Here is a 27,224-nt window from a genome sequence, read left to right on the forward strand (position 1 = left end):
ACGCAGTGGTGGGTAATAGAGATATAGAAAATAATCTTTAATTTCCGTCTTCGTACCCATTACAAAATAATCACCAAGGTAACTCTTAAAGGCTGAAGGGGAGGCTGATGTAACTCTTCAGACTTTCTGGAAAGGATCTAAGGGAAAGTTTGAAGTTCATTTCCTGTCGTCATCCGTCAACTGAAAATATTGATTACGTGGTAACATTAAGTGTCTAATTAAGTGTTTCTTAGCAGGAAGACAAATATTTAAAAATTGTATGAGGAAACTTCAATCCATAAGAAACTTCATAAGCATGACCCAGAAGTGATTTTGGGTCATCTTAATAACAACCCCGTGGAAAAAATTGTAGAAGATAAAGTTTAAAATGTATAAGATATTATATGTATTGAGTACTTTATAAGGATGTAAAGTAAATGTAATTGAAAAGAATTTATAAAAATTTTCCTTAAGTAAATTCCATTTAATAGCAGCATTTTGTGAGTCATTTCTCAATTAAAATTTAATGTCCTTGTATATTTACAAAATACACAATTAGCATTCTCGTTTTCTGGCATTTTTCCTTGAGTTTCGTTTGCAAAAATTACCCAAAACACTCCTTAAAGACGTAAAAAATCCCTCGCGGACTATAAATATATAAGGAAGTCTTTTAAATATATCTAAGAGATATAGTCAAAACAGTGTTATTATAATTGACTTTTTCATGTATTTTTATGTTAATAACATTATTCAGAAAAACAGTAAATAGTTATACTTTACTTAGTTATAGTTACTTATTTGTTGTATATTGTTTCCCATTTTATACTAAAGAAAGATATTATCATAAGGAGTTGTAACTATACAATTTAAAATATAAACCCAATCATTGCCAATAATTACACCACCTCAACAACTTGAATTACTATATAATAACGTAGTATATATCCCCCTTTATATCCTTCATTACATATAATAGTAGGAAACAACGCTTCCTATTATTTAATAAATTCTTTCTCTACACAGGAGGAAAACGTCTCTTCAGTGCAAAATATTCTATAGCTACAAATATACTGTATACTGTACAAATATGTTGTAATCTTTGCAAAACATTAAATATGTATTGAAGGAGGAGCTCTTCTCATTGGAAAAACTATTTGATTCACCTGACGATGGCACATTTGATTTTGAAAGACCTCGTGTGAATAAATTAAAATTATGGGATAATTTTGAGTTTTCTTTTATAAAAATAACAGAACATTAGATATGTACTTTACATATGCATGTTTAAATTTAGTATATGTATGTATGTACTTTGAATTACTTAAATATACTGCCATGCTTGTATTTGGAAATAAATGAGTAAATCTGTAACTAATTTACAAACCTACTGAAAAATGTGCAAAATATAGCTTAGTAGAAAGCATACGTTATAAACCAGCTTAGTAGACAAGTTAAATTTTCAGATCGATAGAAATCCGAAACACGAAGATTAAAGTTTAAAATATTGTTATTCTTAGATTTGTGAGAAGCCAAAGAATCTGTTTCTCAGTTATTAGTAATTAAATGTTTATATACATATGTTACAATATACTCTAATAAAAGAAGAAAAATGTGAATTCGTTGGGATAATTCATCAAGGCTTATAGAACGCAACTGTGATTTTAAGTATTATCTATAATGGTTATTCGTGTTTGTTTAGTTAGTTAACCTGTTAGTAGGTTTAATACTATACCTAGCAAATTGTAATTTACAAATATGTTCGAACTTATCGATTTATAGAATATTATTGGTAAATTTCTATGCAGTAAAGGTGTTTAGTTTACAAGCCATATTATAAGAAAATAAAATTCAATACCATAAAGGAAATCGTACAAGATTATAATCTATCATGTTGAGATCGAGAGGTAAGAATAGTATCTCGATTATTTAAAGTATATGATAACATAGAATAATGTCTATATCCTAATAATATTATAAATGCAAAAGTGCCTTTGTTTGTTTTGCTTTCACCCGTAAATTATTCAACCAATTGAACTGTAGTACTGCATATTCTAATTTTGAAAATCCCTTCGGAACACCCCACTAGTCTCTAAAGTAGCGAAAAATTCTATTTTGTCTCTGAGGTTGTGGAGTATTAATTGAAAGATCCTGTTAAATAAAATCAACATTTTTGTGTAAAATTGTTTTGTACAGCACAACCATATATTAATTACTATTAATATTTATATTTTATAATTCAAATTTGACACTAAACAACTGTTACACTTTTGAACTTTCATTTATGCTTCAGCTGAAGTACGTCAAAAATACTGACACATTTGTTAATATTTTAATTTTATTACATAAGTGCAAAATTAGTAAGGTACTACATATAACAAAGATACCATATCTGTTATTCCAGATTGAACTAGTGACGAGTTAAAAATATCTAAAAATACTTGAATTTAAAGTTTGTTTTTGGAAATATTGTTAAAACATTGTTATAAGACCCACATTAAGGAGGAAATGTCTATGTGCAAAAATGTCTAAAATGAATACCCAAAATTGGCTTTATTGACATTGTGATGTGGCATTTTAACACTAATGTGCTTCAAAAAGTCACACTTTCCCAGACTACAGTCCGTAAAACAATACTTCTACAACAAGAAGTAGATGTTTTTTGGCCGTAGTAGACTTCTCAGTTCTAATAGGTATATTTTCTACATCGTGATAAGGCAAACTCAACTATGCCACTAGATATATCTCAGACCGGATGAAGATTTGCAAAATACGTAATTAGACTCTTTTTACATAAGTAAGTTTCTAAGACTTACATATATACTCTTGTATTTTCTTGATCGGTACAATAAAGTAAACTCAAATTTGACACCATACATATATTAGACCGGAAGTTAATATTTACTATTTATAGTAGACGCTCTTTGCCAAAATTGGCTTACGTATTTAACATAGATTAAATCAATCAGGACAACATGGCAAATTCTACTAATGCAGTGGAAATGTTTTGGAGTCGAAGTCAAAGTATTTTTGATTACAGTAGGTTTTCTATATCTACACACACTTTATGTATAGAAATATATGTGTATATATACTCTACTTGGAGTCAATGAGCCATACTCAACTGTGGCACCGTAAATAATTACACTAGAAGTGAATTGCCCGTAAGTAGAAACTTTTTGACCTAAATAGGATTTTCAGTCCTAAGTAGGTAATACAGGTACATCTCCTTCATCGGAGCAATGAGGTAAATTCAACTATGGCACTGGAAATATATTAGAGTGAAAGTAGATCTCAAGAGCTGGAAATAAGCGCTTTTTTAAATCAAATTAGGTTTTGTGAGACCTATTTATATATTTTCTTGACCCTATGTATATAAGGTAAACTTAGCTTTAGCATCGAAAATATAATTAATTTGAACCGGAAATGCTCCTATACGCGCAAAACTTGTTACAACCTCTTGCGCAAATTGTCCCTCAACCTCTGATCGTCTAACCATGAACATTTGAAATAATATATACCTACCGTATGCCTACTCAAATTTGAAAAATATATCATAGTGGACCATCATATGTGCTTAAAGTAAGTAGGGTACTAACTAAAAATTGCGTGCAAAACCGCGGGTATCTAGTACATGCATAGTTTCAATGGAGAATATACGATTACCCTCATTTAAAGGGATTCATAATGTCATATTAGTGTAGAGCCAGTCCGTGTAATGCTCAGGTCGTCTGTATCCATAGAGATATATGGCGATACGTTTAGATCACCATGGGTACGCCTATATCAGCGTAATCATAGGAATCCTGTCTTCTTGTAGTTTGAGTTCTTGAACAATATGATCTCGTCTATAACACGATATTCAGACGAATAATGACGACTTTTGGGAATGATACTCAATTTTGCATGTACCCTATGGAATCACCTTTATTTCATATGTTTGCTTTTGAATAGAATACATATACATCTTGATAGCTGGTGTTTTATTCAGTTACACTCGTTGTTATTTATGACTATTTATACTCAGGAGAACTGACCTGTTTCCTCCATTGACCACGGAGGGAAGCCCGGTCCAAGCTCATGACGAAGATCACGGAGTGCCTCGGGTTTGTGGTCAGCAAAAGACAATGGGAGATATCCGGATGATTCTCAGTACTTAAAAGATCTGATGGCTCAGAACAAATTAGCTGAATCCTGATTCGCGCAAAAACCTAGCCCGATCCGGGTTCAAGTTCTCAACCTTCGGCGACGTGTAAATGACATATGGCGGTGCTAACATACACCAAGGATTGATGACATAAGATGACGCATTCGACAATGGCTGAGATGAGAGTCCAGACAGGTATTCATTCCTGTATAGTGACTGACTCTAACCGACCATACCCAGCAAGCCGGTTAGCTCGTCTTTAAAATTTATTTAATGGGTCAAGAGATTGGAATACTTTTCAGAGACTATGACCTCTCACAATATCATTTGGAATGCTATTTAAAAACTATGCTTAATGGTGTCTCTGTTTCCAAAATGAAATTGTGTGCGAAATTGCATGTAACCGGGTAACTGCTAGTTCTGTATATCGCACGGTTTTTGTGCAATACATTGCAGGAAATTCTAAATTAAAAAATTGTAATATTTTCGTAATAAAAATACCGCATATCATATGAATTGCCTTTGTCGGTGCAGTGGCTCAACTGCAGTCCAGCAATGCCATGTATAATGAGGATATCTCATAATTAAATAAGTAGAGAAATTGCAGTGGAAGAATATATCCCGCTGTCACAGAATATATTGCAACTGTAGCGGATGAAAATACATATTAATATTATTATTTTAGTGCATTATTCTTTAATAAAAAACAAGCTTAAATATACAATAATATAACATCTGGTAAAAAATACGACGAATCACTTTAACTCTGGTTAGTTCAGAAAACTATCAATTATTGTGCTTCTAACATGTATAGGCTAAAGTTATTAAATATTTATTGCCTCGTAGACCTCTTTTATTCTAAACTTGTACTCTTAAGTCATATGCACTTGTAGTGCAATATAAGCTGTACAAATTTAATATCTTATCTTCAGCTATTTTCTGTAGGCCTCATTAAAAGATACCTCCAAATATTACTTAAAAGCTTACAATCACAAGATCGATTGTCCAGTTTCGAAAGGAACTGATAAAATATTTTTTCAATTATTCCTGTGTGCAGGAAAGGTATTTTGAAGAGGTGTTACTGAAAATTGTCTTCTTAATTAACCAAACCTAACACAGATTGCACCACCTGATTGCACTTCCTAGTTCCTTAGGGGAATGAACGAGAAACACTTTAAATTAAATGGAAAAATAGTAAATTAACCAAACTGAAAACTAAATTAGGAGTGGAGGATCCTCGCAGCCGGGAAGAAAACAAGGTCAAGCACACAACCTTGCTTCAAGGTTTGCAATAACATATCTGTTAACACGCAAAAAGATATAAGATTCTCACTAATTAAGGTGAATTATTACATAAAGATACTTGATCATTTGATATTTTAGTGGCCTGTTATTGTTAATATAACTATTATTGTAAAGGTATGTAGAAAATTTATGAAACATAATTTTATTAAAAGCCGGCTGTAGTGACCTAGACGTTTTCCCCTTAACAACAATTTTAAAATCCATGTACTTTTATCCGTGTTTTAATGTTTTTGTAAAGTGTGTTCTTTTTTAATAATCAAACTATGACGTACAAAAAAGTTTCACATTTTTTGAATAACCTAAAAAATATCGAAGAAATTAAAAGCGTTAGTATGGTTATTAGTTATATATTTTAAATGAGACATCTCCCATACACATATGACTAAAAATAGTCGTAACATTTCACGAGTTTTAACATTTGAGTTGACATTCAAGATGTCCGCCAGTACAACTTTTTCAAATTGTCATTTACTTACCATGGAAAAACATTGTAGAAATGTAAATAAATCATTAAAAGCGACGTGTTTTGTGAGTCTCCTGTAACAACTTTTATTAATAAAACGTTTTACCATCGTGCAGTCATTCAGTACTTATAAAATAATACATTGCCATTCTAGAATTGCAATGACCTTGTATCCCCTCCCCTCCAGGTGTGAGCGTCGCTAACCAAGGCAACCTTCTTTGATGAGTATCACAATCCATACTCCTCTTGCACCAACTCTGTCCATTCTTCTCAGTTTATTAAAATACATCAATGTAAGTCTTCTGTTTTATTAAAAGTTATAATAAAACTCGTGATAAATTTAGATTTCATTGGGCTAGGAGGCATTTTACGTCGTCTACGAAGATGATGTTGAAAGAAATTATACTTAAATTTTGTACACCGAGGAATTTGAAAAGAAGATTTCGAGAAGTAGCAGAAAGTGCAAAGCAGTAGTAGTATGCAAGAGGAAATATTTACAGAGTTACTCATTGACAATACGCTACACAGAAAGACCAGACTATTCTCGAGCCTAATTGGCACATACTACGTCAACGGCTGATTTATCGACAGCCTTGCCCTTGCCTCTTGTTATTGTTACACAACGTTCACTGTCATCAAGTATCCTTTGGTAAAATTCCCTTTTCACATTGGCTGTAAATTGTACAAGATTTAAAACCTTTCAGGTAAAAGCAAACACGCTCTTTGGTAAAAATAAAAACTGATACAACTAATATTTATGTGAGCTATAACTAATATGATCTATAACAAGTTTGTCACTTCGTATTTTTTAACCCTTTTGGATAGCTACCAAACTGTGGTAGCACGTCTGATGAACCGTTTATGTCTAAGGGTAAATAACGGTATTGCTTCCATGAGGAACTAGGTTACGTGTGTTTTTTTATCTCATTTAATCCTCAGCGTCAGCTATGCCGGCTTCGAAGTGCACTTGTTATTTCTTTTTTATTCTCGAAGTACATGATTGGACCTCCCCGGGATTTGAACCCGTGATCTCTCAGTCAGAGAGCCGAGACTATAACCATTAGTCTACGGAGGAGGACTATATGTGTAGCGATATACAGTGCAGATCGGCTCTCGGCTCCTGACATATTTCACTTCTACAAAATCAAATCCTAACCTAAAAAACCGATGTTGTTGATGCCAATACTGGCTTAATACCGACACTCGTCACTACTTTTGTAAGCTAGCAACTTGTAGGCTTGTTTATTCAGGGTCGAGACGATAAGATTACGGCAGTAACACGCTGTCTCTACGTTCCCAGCCTAAATGGACATTAATATAAAGATATCTATCGGAACTTGTAATGAAGGAAATAATTATTGAGAGTCAGGTTTGCCAACCAATCAGGACAACTAGACCAAACCTTGATTGCTTTGTATCTCACGTTAAATTCTTGGTATCTTAGTTTTCTTAGTCACTGGGATTTTAATCAATCCTTTAGGTGGCCTTAGCAAGCAACAGGACTATTCAAGCTTATACACTCGTTGTAACGGTAAGTTATCTTGTGTTTGCCCACGAATTGGTGTACGATATCTTGAAAAAATAAATAAATAGCATAAATGTAATTTTTGACACCTCAGAATGTAAAAAATTAAACCAATGTTAGGCACATAGTCACAGAATGAATGCAACAATTACTTACTTCGTGATGCAATTCAGCAGCAACACCTTATAAAAACTCAAAGAGTATCCTCTCTGTAATTTTATTGTGATCTTGTTAAACACATAAGTCGCCTGTAAATATAAAAATTTGATAGGCTACTTGGGTCAAGTTAGAAATGGTTTTACAATGTTTTGGAATTGAAATAAAAAGAAATTTAATTTAAATAACAAACCCCCTAAATACCTAAAATTTACTATATTATTTTTATTTTCAATTTACAATCAGACAAATTTTACTTTGCAGTTTAGATCTTATTATATCAGATTGGATTTGAAGGATTTTGTACAGAAAGAAGAATTTAACTATTGCAATGAAATTAAAATAATTCACCGTCTCTATTTACAAAAATGTACAAATATTTAAAATATTATCTTATTTTTAGATTAATTTTTTTTAATATTGCAAAAGTTAATTATTTACGAAATTAAGCACAAATATTTTTATAATAAAGAAGTCTGTGATTAAAAAACCTCCATATAACGTTAAGCTCAGTCTCTGACAACGTCAGACTTCGGGACTGAACTAAGCGGAAGGTGAAGTACACACTTAACATTCACATAGAAATATTTCATCAACATCGAAGGTTTTTAATAAAAAAAGTTACTAAAAATAAGTTTACATATTGACTTCACACGAAGTCCGTTATCCTTAATATTATCCGTATCCTTAATATGAGGAGATGTGAGTAGCATAAAAGAACAAAATAACACTTCTTGTCGGCATTGAAATGTCTGTGGCTGATACAGTTTTATGTATCATAATGACCATCACTGTGAAACTTCAGTTAACAGAAAGTTCGTAAATTGTGACATCAGAGATATAGGAACATATCGTTGTGCAGATAAGGATTCCCGATGATGCTTTATTTAAACACCATGATAAATGAGGTCTAATCAATACCAAATCAATGACTAATATATTTTAATGACATGTCATTATGATGATGACATTCCATGCTTTAGTTCAACGAAATAAAATTAAGAAATATGTTATATAAAACAATTTTTACTTGTGTGTTTAACTTAGTATTCGTACTCTTGAGCAACATTCGTTATTTGTTGTTTATTTTATAAAATAAAGAAATTTGCTATAAATCCATAACTATTCATGTGAGGTATCAAATTATTAGCGATTTTCATGCTGAATAAAATATTGACGTTGGCTTTATTTTTATTAATATATTGACAGTTGAAACTGCAACCAAAGAGTAATGTAAATGTTAAGCAAACAAATATTCATATGGCGTTTCCTATTATACAGGATTTATTTTATTAAAGAATGAATACTTTACTGTTCTGCATTTCCATAAGTAAAATCAATTATGAAAATTAACTATACATTTTATTAAAGCTAGAGACAAATCTATTTCTTATTGTACATTTTCTCGAAAGTATGAAAAATATGACGAAACCGTTGAAATTATGTCTGTTTTGTACATTGCACACATGATCATGACAAACCTTCACCTAGAACTATTGTTCTACACATGGGAAAGCAATAATATAGTAAAAGAGCAAGGATGTAGCCAGCGAGGAGGTCCAAGGGGTCCGAACCCCCCCAATTTTTAATTTTTTAAATTACTTTGTTAGTAAACGATTATTATTATAATTTAAATAATTCAGTATTACTGGCATGTACTGCTGAAAGATCGTTCTCAACATATAAACGGGTCAAGAACTTTTTAAGGAGCAAAATAGAGCCTTAACCTCTGTCCAGTACGGGAAAAAAATATCAGTTGTATGGTTCTCCCCCCCCCCCCAATTATTTTCCTGGCTACATTCTTGAAAAAGAGGAAAAAAATTATGTAAAGAGCGGGTATGTTCAATCACCCCACGTGGTAGAAGTGAGTGGACGGAAAGGTCTAGCAGGTCTGGCAATAAAAATTCAACCTAGAATAACTCATATACCAAGAATAATCACTAGTTGTAGTTTCCTTGAGATTGTGCAATCGGATTTCTGTTGAATTAATTAGTTTTGAATACTTGAACAAACTTTTGATCAATAGCCCTTTAATGTACTTTTACTCAAGGCAGAGAGATATACAAAAACTGTCTTATCATATAACAAGAGTAATTGTTATAAATTGCCCATAAAGGACAAACACACAAACATTCATTTATATATATATATATATATTATATATATATATATAATATATATATATAACTGGAAGAATTTAATCAACTGTTCAGTGTAAACTTTGTTTTATGACAGCACAGTCATACGTTTAATTTATTTAACTAATTTAATTGATTTTCAATTTGTTTACATTTTTAGCCTTAAACATATATAGTAAGCTTGATACTAACAACATTTCTTATTTAAACATTTTCTGCAACCGCTGTTGAGCACACAGTAAGCAAGTATCCAGATAAGAATATTGTGAGTTTTAGTAAAACAAATGTGTATTTTAGCAAATATTAAGTATGCAGTGCTTTGTCAGTACTGTAATGCAAATATCGAAGGCGGTGTTACTATCTAATTTTTACTATAAATTTCAAGACTTTTATAAAACCCACTTTAGTTGTCTTTTGTCTGTATTTCCTTGATAGGAAAACAGGGCAAACCAAAAATGGCACAAAAGTAAGATTAGAATAAATTACAATGGCCAAAATATTACACGTGTTAATATATTTCCTTATTCGTGGCAACAAGGCAAGCTCGACGTTGTCGTCAGAAATATAATTCACTTGAACCAGAAGTGCTCATGCACGTGAAAAGCCTACGAAATTACGTGCGAAGCCGCGGGTAACTGCTGGTAATTTATAAATATATCAAAATCATCTTCTTTATTTAGTCTGTGCTGTAAGCAAACCTGTTGTTAAAACCTCCTGCATTACTTTGGATGAAGTGGTCTCAACGTAACTAGGCTTTCTACTAGGCTCTATTTATCTATGTATTCGTAGATAAATAATAAACCCGAATGTACCATATATACGTAAGTATAGGGTGTAAGTCATATGCTCACATTAAATAATACACATATATGCTATTAATACCACTGAGTATAGATCGATGTGTACTACAGCGGAAGTTCCAGAAATTAGGATAGGACAAAACACTTGTGTGATAATCTGCCATTTTTTGATATTTCACCAACAACTAGACACATGAACTACTGAAGGAAGGCTTTATTAATGCGACAAACAAAACTTGAGAAACTTGATTATTAGCTTTCCTGAGAAAAGAATGTCAGACAGTCCTAGTACTTCTCGAAAGTTCTGGTTTGATATGTCTCATAGAGTTCACCCTTGTACCTGAAGGCGGGCCTGAAAAGGTTCAGAAATGGCTGAGGTTGTCTTAAAGTAATGAGAACGAACACATAAAATCGAAACCGCGTCAGTGCTGCATTAAGGCTGTCACTTGGGGAGAAAACCTAGTGTCCCCACCACTTCATGCTTGATCTGTATATTAGCACACTGGCATCATCTCCAGAAATCCCACCTTGAAAACAAAAGTTCGCTTCCGTGAACCTCAAAATACGAGCAGAAATCCAATTAATTATAAAAAAGAGTTTCAATCTTGATAGGCATGATGACAAGGGACAATTGTAAGCATCTGACAGGGTAACATCACCAAGTGCTTTATAAAATAATCTCGATGTGTAGGCATTACTACTTAGTTGGCAAATTGATATGTTATGTGAAAGCAAGTTTAAAGCAAATGACAACATTAATAATTAGTAAAATCCGCATTAGTCAAATAGTTACTATGTAGTAAGGTATACCTTTATAAATACCAACTCTAAGATGGAAATGTTGGAGCCAAATGTTTTTAAAGGAGAAGCCGATCAATCCCCTTTTATGCCTTATTCTGCCCGTCCTCATGGGGCACTGGCCTATGTGAGGATCTTATCAAACAGAATAAGGGGGAGAGTCGATAAAGTACAAGGTCGATGGTACTGATAAAAAGTGCAAGGATCACAGACAGGATTCTAACCTGCGCTATCTCTAACTCAGACTCAAAGTCCAACATCTTAGACCGCTCGGCCATCGGCACTCCCTAACCACAATCCGAGAGCTAAGAGTTTACAATTAGTGAGACCATCAATGATCAACGTCGAGAACTGTGTCTTTGACCAACATTAATTAATGGGCAATTTTTAGCATTACGCATCCAGGATTACTCAAAATATTAGGAAAGTCCAATCTATAATTAGTTCTCGGAATGGTTCATAGTGCATTTTTACAGTTTATCATGATCCACAAAAACTACAGAGTATTGGTAGTTGCGGTTCCTAGAATGTGAGCTCCACGTTTTACTACGGCAGATACGACTGGCCGGGCACGCGGTCATACTTGACTGATACCAGAAAAACCCAGGCGATGGCGGTGGTGATGGCAGTGGCGAGATAGCGCTGGTCCGGGTACCGCATTCTATATTACACCGTGGTGTAGCGCGTGTGACCGGCATTAGCAGTTGTGGCTCGGCGAGGAGAGGCACGACGTCAGTGTACAAGACCACCATGGTTCGCTCCACAAGTGTTTTAGTGAGTATACTACAACATTGCGTTCTTCTTAGTGATCTAACTTCCATAGTCATATCACTTCTGAGATTAAAATATTTTGTCAACCTCACTACGCAAATTATACTGAACCTCTAGCAATACTGAAAATCGTGAAACCGTTTATAATTTCAATAATAATTATAGTCAAATGATACTGTACCGCTACGAATATTATAAATTAATATAGCGCCAAAGCAACTCCCAAACACTTTTTCTTCGCTTAAAAGCGTTCTCTATACAAACGTTATAAGGAAAACCTCACATAGGTGTGAATTCTCCTCTTTCCTTCTCCACCTGGATTTACATAAAGTACTGTGCTGTTTGGTCACACATCAAGTCAATTGTATGTTTAACCCCCTCACTGAGTGATTCTGATATTGTACACAATATGACACAGACAACGAGTTGTACTCTAGCTGTATTGCATGTAGTAAAGACTATTGTGTAGTATCGTACATGACGATATAATAGCTGTAACTTTGCACTGAGTGATTCTGACATTGTACACAACATAACACAGACGAGTTGTACTCTAGCTGTATTGCATGTAGTAAAGACTATTGTGTAGTATCGTACATGACGATATATTAGCTGTAACTTTGCACTGAGTGATTCTGACATTGTACACAACATAACACAGATGAGTTGTACTCTAGCTGTATTGCATATAGTAAAGACTATTGTGTAGTATCGTACATGAGGATATATTAGCTGTAACTTTGCACTGAGTGATTCTGACATTGTACACAACATGACACAGATGAGTTGTACTCTAGCTGTATTGCATATAGTAAAGACTATTGTGTAGTATCGTACATGAGGATATATTAGCTGTAACTTTGCACTGAGTGATTCTGACATTGTACACAACATGACACAGACAACGAGTTAAACTACTGTACTCTAGCTGTATTGCATATAGTAAAGATTATTGTGTTAGTATCGTACATGAGGATATATTAGCTGTAACTTTGCACTGAGAGACTCAGACGGCCCACTCTTTCGAGCTTGCATCTGCTTTGCTATGTATCATTATGTATGGTTTATTTTGTTTATGTGTGCTTGATGATTAAATACTGCCAGTATTAGGAATAGCAATGCATGAGTCCAGGATTTATTCTGCAGTCATGTTTAATAGCAGAGTATCAGCGAAGGGGGTTTACTCAAGAGGCTGGAAAAGATTAATTCTCTCTGTCTGTCTATCTGCATATCTCGAAAAAGAACTGACCTATAGACTTGACATTTTGTACGAAGCTTCATTTGCATTTAAGCAACACTGAATTCGGTAATGATGCATGTCACTTCATGAGATATGGCTGAGCGTTAGCGAATAGTTTTACATGAATCTTATGGGTAACCATGACAGCAACGAGAAAATGACAGATTAATAAAACTTGTAAACAAACTGAATACAACCATATCAGATTTTAACATGTGATACTTAAATATGTAACCTTTCTTACCAATGAATATATAATCTTTTGTGACTTCGTGTGTAGACGTTTATTATTTATATACTGCAACTATGCCTAACTTCATGGACAACATTTTTTGTTCGTATCTCGTGAAATATGTCATGTGTAGACTTTAGATTATGCACGAAACTTCACTTCTACATAGGCAAGAATGAGTTCTATGATGGTGCATGACCAACCACGGAATTCTGATGAGTGTCATTGAAGCCTATCATTCACGATTACAGACAGACACGATTTTTCTTTTTTCTGCCAGGGCGGTGTAAAAATTCTTCTCTGTGTGATTGTCCGTCTGCTTATCTCTCCGCAAGTCATCTCGATAATGAAATGAGCTATAGGATTTAAACGTTGCTTGCAAACTCGGCGAAGCCTGTTATGTTGGCGTAACGTGCAACATGCATCACGTGGTGTGGCGTACTCCTCCCTACTTTAGAATGCCGGTTCGAATAGTCACAGTTTTCACTGTATTTGCGAGTAGAGCCGTATTTAATTTTAAAGCCCCAAACAATCACCGTATAGACTGGAACTCCATAAAAATCATGCCATTTTAGACCTGAAGTCTGAATTATTATTCAAATTTCTTTCTAACTTGAATCCAGATAATAATAATTCCACTAAATAATATTGAACTGGCTTGAAAACCCTAAATAAGCATTCAAGACCTTAAACTATCAAAGAACTTCGTGTAACACTCGCCTCGAAGATATAATTATGGATTGCTTCGTTAGTTTAGTTCAATTCACACATCGATTGCAATATGTCTCATCGTAATTCATATACGAGGGTGGATCCGTACTTTATTGTTTCATAGGTTCGTAAGGCATTCATTGACCGTCCGTTCTGTTATAAGTCAAACTGACTTGCAATTTGTAGAATTTTTACTGAATTGATCGATCAAATTAGTATGGTAAGGAATCGATGAAACGATTAGGGTCTAGTACCAATAAATCAAAGGACTTATCAAAATGGTTACATATAGCTTTGGTATACAGCTATTTGATATACAGTATTGTGAGCGCGGAGTTCTCTCAGGATATCACTAAAGTTTTCTAAGACTTAAAACATATCAAAATAAATGACTCGACCTGGCTCGCTTTCTCGCTTTCATAACGTCGGGGCAATTTACATTGAAACTAACTATGTGGGTAATTTCATCAGTGTCCACACCATTATAGAAGTTCGTTACTTCCAATCAAAACAATAATTACCCAATTCTCAACCATGCTTCTAATGGTATTAAAGCTCTCTCTATATATAAATTATATATATATATATATATAATCTAAATAAAAATAAAGGCAAAAAGTACTACGTCCGCCAGGACTCGAATCCGGATCTCTCACTTGCCGGGTCCTTACTTTTTACGATTTAATATTTGACCATTTCTGTTACACATGTATTTAAATAACCAAATCGATATGGTTTATTAGTCTGCACAGTGCTTTTAACAAACTAATTACTTGCCTGTATATTTATTACAATCAACCTTCCGGATATCAAATTTCCAATGTTAGTTGATTTACTCAAAAATGAAATTTGCACTTTTTTCAAAATAGTGTTGGATTCTAGTAAAGATAAATCTCAAATAATTTATAATATACCTTCAAATCATAACAGCTGCATGCTGTTAATGGCTTGAAGAAAATGGTTTTAGATATTAGTAATAACCGAGTGCACTTTCTCGTATATGAAGACACTTTGATTGATTTTGGTGCTAGTTCGTTACTCTTCCTCATTATCCTCTATCTGGTAAGCCCATTTTCGCTGATTTTCAAGGAACTTTTAAAACTTTTGTGATATATGCTTGCATAATGCAAAGGTACATTTATACTTTTTGCTAAAGTTTGCAGAATTTAAATATTAAACGCTGGAGAAAATATCAGCACTTTATGAAATACCTTGCAAACTAGAAGTTGCTGAGCAATTCTATCGCAAAAGTAGAAATATCGAGTTTTATGATCGTGTGCCAAAATATTGGTAGCCATGCCAGGATGTGGAGAGAATAAAAGGATGTCATTGCAAGTAAAGCTGATCATGCGGGCACTGTCCGTTGGTAGAATATTGGCTCTACAGTCTCACTAATCTTATCTAACCTAACATCTTACTGTTTCCATCCAACTCTCGCGATAGTACCATCCATTATCAGTTGGGCTTATTGATGTTGCTGGGCCTCAAAACCTTCCACAATCTACATTTGAGTGTACAAGTATTATGCTGCCTAGTAGCTGACCTAAAACAGTCACTTCTCACTAAATTGTTATCTCTATTCCGGTGATATATTTAATTTACGCAAATAATTTGTCCCAAAACTCAGGACTTCCGGAAATGATTAGAGGAATTTCGAAACATGTTTTATCTAGTTTAAAAATATTTAAATTCAAACCTACCTAGTGTCTGAATTGTATACTTTTATTTCAGTTTAGTTTTAGTCATAATTAGGTTTAGTCTTAGTTTGTCCTAGCAGTTTATTTAAATCAAACATCTTATTCAGTTAAAGTCTCTTAAAACTCTGACTTTTAACGTAGTGCTGACAAGTTTTATATATTTGAACACTTATATAACTAATATAAGTTTAGGTTTAAGAAATTCACCCTAGTCTTGGTTAATTTTAACTTCAACAATTTGTTTATTAAAACTGTTTGTAAAATTTAATTAAAACCTTATGCCTACTTGATGCAACTAACGAGATGAAATAATTAGATATATTAGTTCAGTTATTCCTTATTACTTACCGCTGTTATTATTGTAAAGTTAAGGGACCAACGCATACTAAATCTCTCCACATAATTTTCCATGAGTTCAAAGTTTTATATTTTCTGGTGATTTAATCTTAGGAGTTAAAAATTAACTGTTTTCTTTTCAAGGAATGCAAAAAACCCTCATCGCTAAGTTAGCCTACATTTTCCCATTTGCCTACAACGAACGTATCCAAAATAGTTACGAAAGGAAAGTTTGTAACATATTTGCATAAAGCTAATGAACTTGGCTTTTGAATTTATAAAAGGTTTGTTAATAATATTTAGATATTTTATTTATTGCCATGTCAACCTAGTAATCATTACAGAATATTAAAATCTGTTAGAGAAGTAGGCCTAAATGTCCCATTTATGGGACAATAAAAAAAGAATCCAAATGTGGCAAAATTATAATGGTGGTGCATAGACGGGGAAAAGTCGAGTGACTGGAAACAGAAAGTTTAGAGTGGAGAGAAAGTACCACTCCTCCAGAAAGATTAAACATCTTCGCATCGGTGTTACTGGTTCAAAGTCACATACATCAGCATAGAATCATAATCTCGATCCGTAGATGAGGCAGTAGCGACAGATTTAGATACACTGTTAGGACTGTTTTCTTGAACGTTTTGCTATCGTCATACATAAGTGCTATCAATATCGCGAGAAAAGGCTAATCGCGGTATAGAGATGGTGGGGTCGGGACGGGTGAGGAAGTGACTGGGCGGGTCCGCGCTATCGTAGAGAGAACCCGCAGTCACGAAGAACCAGAAGAAGAGAGATCCACTTGTCTCATCTGCTGACAAGTGTCAAGGTCTTCTGTTGTTTCTCTCTCTGTAACCGATGAAAGACAGAAAAAGTCTTAGAAAAACTCCAATTTGGTGAAAGTATAGAAATGGAATCTATAAGTAATTCTGTACTGAAGGTAGTTTTAAAATAAACGCATTTTAAAGTAGCAAAAGGTGTCTTCCCAAACACTACAATATCGTGCCTAAGATGTGGATTACAAGATATATTTTGGAACTCTTATAATAAGGGCTATTTCGCTTCCCATGTAAAACAATGTTTTTCCCTCCCCTAACATATCGTGAGATGAAGTTTAATGGCTATAGAACAGTGAAGTACACGGACGAGGACAACAGTATAATCAACCTGCAAACGTCAAAATAGGTCCCTGTAATTTATGATTTATAAACTTAAAGTATATATTATAATGAACAAAATGACAACCTTGGTTGATGATTTGGAAGGATAACAGAATTGGACATTGGCTGTCGTTGTGTCATAACAGAACCATGATGCTTTGACAACAAAATTTGTACATGTCCTCTCCTGCAGATGTACACCTTATAAAAACTTAGGTTAGGCGCGTGAAAAGGTAAACAATCCAAGTCATGGCAATCACACTCACGTGTAAATTGTGATATGGAGTGGTGAAGTCAACATGATACGTTTTGTAGAGAAATCTTTCTAGAGAAAACTTTCTTCAGGCGATTGGAACGCTTTTGGTTGGATGGACAGGCGGGACTGCAACATAACAATTTATCATGTCGCTTCACATCTGTACTAACATGGGCTACACTCTTACCTCGATGATTAGCGATCTCCCCAAGACATCAAACAACCCAGATACATTGCAATCACATTGAGATTTACACTTAATGGGGTAAATAAATAATCATCAGGTACGGAATGTTTTACATTCCTAAGTAAATTTATAAAAAGCCAAAAGTACTGGAATTCCATTTTTATTTTGCTTACTATGTTTATTTCCTCTTTTTTACTCTCCCCTCCCCCACAAATTTATCGCAGCCACAGTCCCTAAATAAACGTCACCACAGACGGACATTTTGCTCTTTGGCAAAGACTTTTGAAAAAATATTATTTTCTGATTCATCGTATTAAACAAATATTAATGTTTTATTGATCTGAAATGTTGCCAAGTACAAGCAATTGTTGTGCTATGGCCAAAAACATTATAATAGGAAGGAATAAATGACCAAAGCATTTGAAAATCAGTTAAGAACTCGATTACAAAGTAAAAGCTGTTATAGTTACTTTGCCTCCTCTTATCGTTCACTAGCAATAACATTACACAACCATCCTGTTGAAGTAAATCAAGTTGACAATTATGCTAATGGCCTGGTATCAGTGGAAAACCCACACAGTTTAGGCAGTGACATGTGACAACTGCTAGTTTGGGTCAAGCTAGTATTTTCCTGTTGAAAGTCAACTAAAATGTGTGAGATTTCAAATCTACCTGAATGACGGAACGACCGTAAATACATACATTTAAAATGTGTTCAATATTATATTGGTGTAGTGGTAGTGTGCTCACCTGGCTAATGAGAGATCCGGGTTTGAGTCCCGGAGAAGCAAGTATATATATATATATATATATATATAAAACACACACACACACACACACACACACACACACACACACACACACACACACACACACACACGATATTGTTTGTTATCAAAACTATTTATGAAAAATCACATTGACTGGCTGAATATACTTTGTGAACAAACATCTGGTTCAATAGTTTTAAAGGATTAAAATTTAGATAGAGCTTTTAGTTATTACTTTCTCTTGAATTACTTTCCAGAAAGCCATTCAATGGCTTATGCTGTATAGTATATTGTAGACCAATGTAATTATTGTTAACTTTATTTGGATTTGCTTCAAAACCATCAAATAAATATATTTATGATGATCCAACCATAATTTGATAATTCAAAGGCTGTCAGTCTATAGTGTCTCTTTTCAATTCAGACAGGGAATGGAAAGGATGCTTATTTAATAAAATTGTAAAAAATCCAATTTGGATTATTTCAAAATATGATGACTTTCACAGTTTGACCTTAGATTTTCAGGTCCTTAATGACATTATTTTATTCGAGATTTAATTCTCCAAGGCTTGATAAAGCGTTAACTTATGTAAAAATCTGTATATATATATATATATATACATATATATGTATATATATATATATATATATGTATTATGAAAATAAATTTACAACATCACACAGATTGTTCTAAATTATCCCTATATATGTAATGAAAAATCTTAATTGCAACATTTACCTATCAAGATATGGGATTTAAAGGATGTAGCTTTTTTAATGTTCCTTTATGTTTTGTATGTTTTACCTACAGTCCTGAATACAGTGGCTTAGCTAATGGAAGTGGTGTGCTCTTCCATTTGATTTATCTCCCACAAAATCAAGTCATTAGTCAAGTCTCCACTGTCCGAATAAACTATCCATTACAACTTCCATACTCAAATCAGTGTAGTTCAAAAATACTAAGACATTGTTCATTTACCTTTGTGTATAATGAGTGTTACCTGTGCAGGTGCTGGTATTAGTGTTGGTGTTGATGTTGGTGCATCCTGCAATCCTGCAGTGCGTGACTGGTGATGATGCCAACATGAAATTCACAGAAGACAATCGACTTCAGCTGCTGGACAGTGAAATGCAGTTCTCTCTAGAGTTGCTACAGAAAGTCAATAGTTTGCATCCTTCAGAAAATATTTTCCTCTCCCCCTCCAGTGTCTATAACGCCTTGCTGCTGGCTTACTTTGTCTCCGCAAACCATACAGAGGCGTCCATGAAACAAGCTCTTTACTTACCGGAAAATCAGGTATTTATTTAATTCTCTCTATGTAGAAATATGAGTGCCGTTTTTTCATGTTCAACAGTGTTACTAAAAATTGAAAATGCAGCTGAAAGTATTTATCAGGTACCAAGTACCTTCCAGCCACCTAACCATCATTATTGGTCAAAAGATTTGTTTTAAGAATTTTTCAATATAACATAAGAGAAAAGTATGTACAGTACAAAGTAGACAATTCTGTGAAAACTTTCTCAGATGAAAAAATGCAGGAACACTAATTCTCTACCCTTGGCTCAAAGCAAAGTACTACACCATCAGCTCTAAGTTAAATCAATGTACTTGTCTTTCAAATGTATTCTGAATCAAAATTTACCGACAACACTTTTTCAGGATAAACTGGATACAATAGGAGCATATCAATTAGAGAAATATTACCAGAAACTGAGAGCTTTCAAAAATTCACTGAACTATCAGCTGAGCAGTGCAAATCGCATGTTTATCAGCAATGAACAGAACGTCAGGCCCTGTATGATGAGGCTCTTCAATGATGAGATAGAGATAGCAGACTTCACCAACAATCTGACAGCTACTGTTGGGAGAATCAACAGCTGGGTATCAGGAGAGACCCGGAACAACATCAATGATCTACTTAGCAGTGACTCTCTTACCTCGAACACAAACTTAGTATTGGTAAGTGAAAATGTTTTATTTCAAAATTATAAACACAACATGCTATTAAGAGTATATTTGGTCAAAAATGTATTTATGTCAGGTTTTCTCTCCAAGAAGTTAAAGTAATTAGGATCAAGGCACCTAAAGAGTAAAGTAAAGACTTGTTGGTGATCTCAATTTAGTTTTAATGCCAGCTGTGTGATAAATTATATAGCATTGACCTCATATTTTGTAGTCTTGTTAAATCCTAAAAGGAAAGAAAATAAATCCAAAGGAGATATGAAATCAGGATAACTAAACTGCATATTGTATGTCTGGAATCTAAAGCAAGAGAATTTGATTGTACTGAATAAATATTATGGTTACTGAGGCTTAAGGTATTTAATCAACAGTAACCTGAGTTTTTCTAGAATTTCACCTGGACAAATATGAAGACACAAAACTAAAATGTGAACTGCATGCATAGCATCCAAATATTCAAAATACCTTATCTAAAACGGAAAAAATGTAAATTGCACCAGTAGTTTTTAATCAATTTAAGAACTACATTTCAATTAAATTTTTATCATTACGTCTTTAAATTAACACCTTTACTGGGAAAAAGATGTGCTCCAACTTTATAACGACTAGGTCAACAGGTACATTCACCATCTAGTTGCGGTATATGTTGTTAACAACTCCAATGTAGCGAGAGATATGTACTGACTTTAGGACAGCTAGAGCAGAAGCTACATTTGCTGCATTCAATGTGTTAAATACATGGATGTAGGTTTTATTACATTTAGTTTTCACATTTTTACTTTTGTCATCGTTGCAGGTCAACATTGTATGCTTAAGTGTGTCTTAGACTTTATTAATAATGTTTTATGAATTTTTATATCAGTTTGAATCAAACCAATATTTTCACTTTTGTTAAAAATAATCAAGCACAATACAGGTTTAAATTAATTTAATGAAACACATGGAAACTACCAAATACAATTGTATTGGTTTATGTGCAAATTTTTTAATAAATTATCACATTTTGTGAAATATTTCTCTTGTGTAATCAATTTCAATATGTGTTAAATGGAAAAGCTCTGTTTAATACTATTATACTGTAACAAATAATTATTATTTCAGGTGAATGCTGCTTACTTCCGAGGTCTTTGGAAGAATCAATTCTCCCCAAGTGATACAAAAGAAACTGAGTTCAAAACAGCTAATGGAACAAACGTCCCAGTTATGATGATGTCTATTGAAAGTGAATTTAGCCATCGTGAGTTATTTACTTATACTTAAATGTTGCTAAAATGTACAGTTAAAACTATATGTTTACTAAAACTTTAACAATTTGTTATCTTGATATTTTCATACTAGTGTGCTTAACAGTGGTTGTAGAAAAGGTTAAAATAAGAAGTATTGTTACTATAAAGCTTACTCTATGCTCTCAAGACTATAATGTAAACATATTGAAAGTGGTGGTTAAATTAATGAAACATAAGATAAAAACAATGTTATAAAACAATGTTTACACAGATTACAATCAACACTCTTTCAATTAGTAATATTTGTTTACTGTAATGCAACCTTAGAGACCAAGATGGGATTTTTCTCAACATTAGAAACCAGTGGGGCATAACCCGGAGGGATTTTTGAAATAAGAATAGGTGTATATGTTAATCAATGACCATAAGAATATCCATGTAAAATTTCAGTACAATCGGTCCAGTAGATTTTTTACGATTGAGTAACACAGAGACGCCCATTAGATTTTTATATAACTAATAGATACATGTAATAGTATAGACATAGATTAAGGATTTAGTGAATACTTTGCAACAAAACAGAAAAACGTTTGCTATTATAGTGGACATGACTGCCGACACTCTTTACGTCATTAATTAAAATAAAGATCGTAATAGCTCGACTAACTAGTTTGAGTTTAGTTTACTTTTGTTATAGTAGTGTGATAAAATAATTAATGCTTAATTTCAACAGTGCTGGAAGAAAAACTGGAGGCGGACGTGTTGGAACTGCCTTACGAAGGGGATAACATTAGCTTGTTTATTTTGATGCCGTTGGACCCCTCACCTACTGCCATACAAGTACTGCTGAACAAAACTGATGCAAACATTCTGCGAGATATAATAAACAGAACGTACACCATATCCAACCAAGTGTCTGTCGCTATCCCCAAGTTCAGTAGTGATCAGTCTTTGGAGCTCACACCTGTAAGTATTCAACCAGTCAGCTCACTTCTAAATAAATTAAAAACTTCTTAGTATAATATTATCCGTTATAGATTCTAGTTTGTATCTATCCTTTCTAAAAGTAGGTTTCTTTCAAGTTATGCTACTACAATTGTGTGATAAATCTTCTAAACAACTAACTACAGAATATCCTAGCACGTTATATGGAAGAGGAAATTTAGAGCAGAGTTAGTTATTTTGATTATGAGTGAGCACAAATACAAACAATTTCTCATTTGGATTTTGAAATTAAATTTTTATTAGTTCTACAAAATAGCATTTTGATAGTCTGAGTTACGTTGAGTTTGGTGAAGTTTATATTTTAGAGTTATAATAGCGTAAGTTGAAAATAAAATTATTCAAAATTTGTATACAGACTTGAACCTAAATTTTATATGTATGAGTCTTTATTATAATAATGGCTAGTTTTTCCTTTAATGCTGGTCTATACTGAATAACATCAGACATAGTGCTCTGCCTATGCAGAAGGCATCTGCCACAGTGTCTTGAGCATTAGTTGAACTTAATAAGTTTACTGGAAACCAACAAGAACATACACTAAAAGCTGAATACGAATTTATTTTTATCTATTCTTAACTGTGCTAAAGTAAAGAATATTCCTTTCACCCTAATGTGGTCAACTACATAAAGGAAAGTAAGAAATTTAGCAGATGGTGTCTACTTAAGCACATGTAACTCTTTAGCTGTTTCAGTTAAAACACCAGTAGTTTAATCTTCTATATATATAAAAATGAATGTTTGTATGTTTGTCCTTTATGGAATCGTGAACTATTGGACCGATCATGATGAAAATTTGTACGTATATGTATTTTTCCACGGAGAAGGTTTATAAGCTATGCCCATCCCTTTCCCGATTCAGGATTCCGCCCCACTGGTTACAGAAATACCCATAAGAAATGCATTGCAGCAAACATATGTTAACGTCTTTTCAAATTTTTAATCAGCTGTTCTTTGTAAACATATATTACACTTATAGTTTTAAAGCATAGAGTAAGCTTAAGAGAAACGACAAATTTTGTTTAAACTGTTTTTGCAATCACTGTTAAACATAGACTTTACTATCCAGATAATACAATTCAAATTTGACGTAAAAATTCACCTTTAACTGCAATATTTATTTAATATAAAACCATGCTCATGCTTGATCAGAAGAGTAATGCAGATATCATAATTACTATCTTACGTTGGCTACAAATATAAAGAATGTTATAAAATCAACCTTAGTTGTTTTTTTTGACAGAAGTATGGTTCTCAAAACTCTGTGTGTACATATTCTCTCGATCGAGACAACAAAGCAAGCTCAATCGTGGCATCGGAGATATAACTAATTTAATCTAAAATTTATTATAGTAAAAAAAAAAATTACTAAGTAATATAAGGACTTCGGTTCTTAAGATTTGCGTGCGAAGCCGTGGGTAACAGCTAGATAGAGGCAGGAATATGGTACATACCTTCATAATACGCCCAAGAGGCTCACGATGGAACGACTATCAATTATCTCAGCAATGTTTAGAATGTGATAGAAAAAGAATAAGTGAATATAGTGTACTGTTTTCAACGGGAAATTGCGTGCGAAGCCGCGGGCAACTTTTGCAAAAAATTATTGAAATGCGCAGCAAAGCGCGCCGGGCCCGCTAGTAGTAAATAATATTTACTACCACAATATTAACTAAAATAATACTCTTTGTCATTAGTGATGAATTACTATTTCTTATATCAAAACAGGGAATGAGTTTGCCCTGATAATCTGGGGTTTTATATTTGTTTATTGTTCCAAACATTTGGGAAGCAGAGTTATAAAACATTTTGTGGAAGAAGGAGGAGACTTAATTGGAGATGAAACTGTGTAACTGGGAAATCAATTGAGACTAGACATTAGTTTTATAAAGTAGGTAAAGGCATAATGAGGCATTATCAAAGTAGCTGTGGTTTATAAATTCAAAATAAATTAAACAACAAAAACCAAAATAGAACTTTCTTATTTGTCAACTAAATATTTAAATACGAGTATTAGAAACATGTTTTTTTTTAACTGTACAAAATATATAAGGTCAAAATTTAAAGTGTTTTGGCCAAATTCTTCATCCAGAAATATTTATTTTTATAAAGGTTCATAATCTAGCTGTCTTACTACTAGTACAGTAGTAAATTTAAACCACATACCAGACCCAATAAACCAAACCACATATAGTAATGAAACCAAAAGATACTGAATTTAATACAAGTCAGGATGTCTGTAAGGTCATTGAACACAATAAAAATTAAACTTTCAGTAAAATTTGAAAAGTAGATGTTCCTTGCAATATTTTTTATTTTCAAATCATTAAATACAACAATATATGTGATAAACCTTGTGTAAAATAATTATTCACTACTGAACAATTTTTGTTTTATTTCTCTCCATCATAGTTTATAAAATAAGATTTGTCCAAGATTCCTCCCTCCCCTACCTCATATCAGATTATAATTATTAAGACAATATGATGTTATTGGTTCTTTCAACATATCCATCCTTCCCAGAATTAGGTACTCAGTATATTTTATCCAGTCATTTATATAGTCAATAGTTTTATAATAGTGCTATCTGTAATAGTGAACATTCTTGAAGATATAATTTTGTCAGGTACTGGAGTCCATGGGAATAGGAGATCTGTTTGAGAGTTCAGCAGACCTGAGCACTCTGACTGGAGCTCCTGGACTGCGACTGGACTCTGTCATCCACAAGGCCAAGATCACAGTTGATGAAGAAGGAACTGAGGCATCTGCAGCAACAGCCATCTTTGCAAATAGGTTTGCTGTCAATTCCTTCATCGCAAACCGCCCTTTTGTGTACTTCTTGTTGGAAAAGAAGTTAAACATGATACTATTTGTTGGTGTTTTCAACTCACCAGAAACGTGATAACAAATTTTTTGAACTGGAATTTATGTTTAATTTTTTATGAATTCAAAGTGATGTATAGGTATAGTGTTTGTGATATGTGTTTACAATATTTTATTTATTTGTGTTATTGTTTAAGATCTTTTGTATGAAACCTTTAAACAATACAAATTTCCTTTAACATTAATGTTTGTTTTTTTACATACAAATTAAGTCTTTATTTGACAACTATTGTAATTTATGCTTAAAATCATGGATCCAATAATGATTGAGGATGGATGTATAATTCAGTTTGATTCGTCCAGTACACTTGATCAAGTTTGTATGTTAATTTTGGTGCTGATGATAGTAGTTTCAAGTTGAGATGTGTTTGATCAGTTTAATTTAATATGATGATCTTGATTAATTAAAATAAGTAATGAATACATAACAAACAATGATAAATTCTGAATAGGCTTAAACCATATGAGCCTATTCTCGACATATGTAGACGTCAATCTTGGTCTTGTTATAGAAAACACTGTATATTAGTGTGATAAGATCTGGATTAATTCGATTTGAATCATGGCTACAAACATAAACATATTAATGCTAGAAAACAGTGAATAGCTTTTGGTGATAGCAGAATAGATATGATCAGTATTTAGATCAGAATGTATAATACATGTAAAAACTATGTATGAACTATATACAGAAAAAAGAATCTATTGAAATTTAGGTTAAGAAAGATCCTGTTTACCCCTTTCAAGACTTTTGGTTTAAAACTCCTTGTTTCTTTCAATCCTTAGTACAGTAGAGTCCCGTTAATCCGACCTAATTGGGACCGAGCCCTATTCGGATTATGTGATTGTTCGGATTAGCCAGAATTACAGAAAAATACGGTTTTAAACTTGAGAATGGGTCTATTTTGTTATAGAATTATCAACATTGTTTATTAAAACATGTTTTCTGACTGTTGCATTGTATTTCTTGACAAATAAACGTGTTTGCGAATACTAAGCACATTTACCGTATTTAGTGTGAGAGTTCTATTGTTAAGCAATGTGAGTCATCCAATAAACTCTCTTCAATGCGACAGAAGACAATAACTGAACTTATGTCTTTTAACAATTAATATTGTACTCAATAATAATATCAGTACTATACGTCCAATTTTTTTTTATTTCACTTCTTAATGCAGTAATTTAACTCATACTTAACCTATAAGTTTCAATTTGGTACTGTATTTAACTTCATTATTTATGTACTGTTCCGTACACAATTTGTCTTAATAAAATACTGTATGTCTATTTAATTAAAGTTTTCTTTGTTTATGTACGAAATGATGCACCCATTTTCATTTTTTAAGTAATTAGTTCCTATAACTGTTCATTATCGTTATAAATAATTCCTCCTGGACCTGTTCGGATTAACCGACATTCGGATTACACGTGTTCGGATTAGCGGGACTCCACTGTATTAAATTTTGGTCCTCATTATTGGTTAAT

General features: G+C 33.1%; 1 protein-coding gene across 1 annotated transcript; it reads left to right on the forward strand.

Moving 5' to 3' along the window:
- Window positions 1-11,910: 11,910 nt before the first annotated feature.
- On the forward strand, window positions 11,911-25,924 carry LOC124359877 (serine protease inhibitor 88Ea-like). The gene is made up of 6 exons (XM_046812987.1): window positions 11,911-12,082; window positions 19,675-19,962; window positions 20,326-20,625; window positions 21,730-21,865; window positions 22,588-22,820; window positions 25,483-25,924. Exons 1-6 carry the CDS (start codon window positions 12,059-12,061, stop codon window positions 25,756-25,758), a joined length of 1,257 nt encoding a protein of 418 aa, XP_046668943.1. The 5' UTR covers window positions 11,911-12,058; the 3' UTR covers window positions 25,759-25,924.
- The last annotated feature ends 1,300 nt before the right edge of the window (window positions 25,925-27,224 follow it).

This window comes from Homalodisca vitripennis, chromosome 4 (genome assembly GCF_021130785.1).
Source record: "Homalodisca vitripennis isolate AUS2020 chromosome 4, UT_GWSS_2.1, whole genome shotgun sequence".
NCBI lineage: Eukaryota > Metazoa > Arthropoda > Insecta > Hemiptera > Cicadellidae > Homalodisca > Homalodisca vitripennis.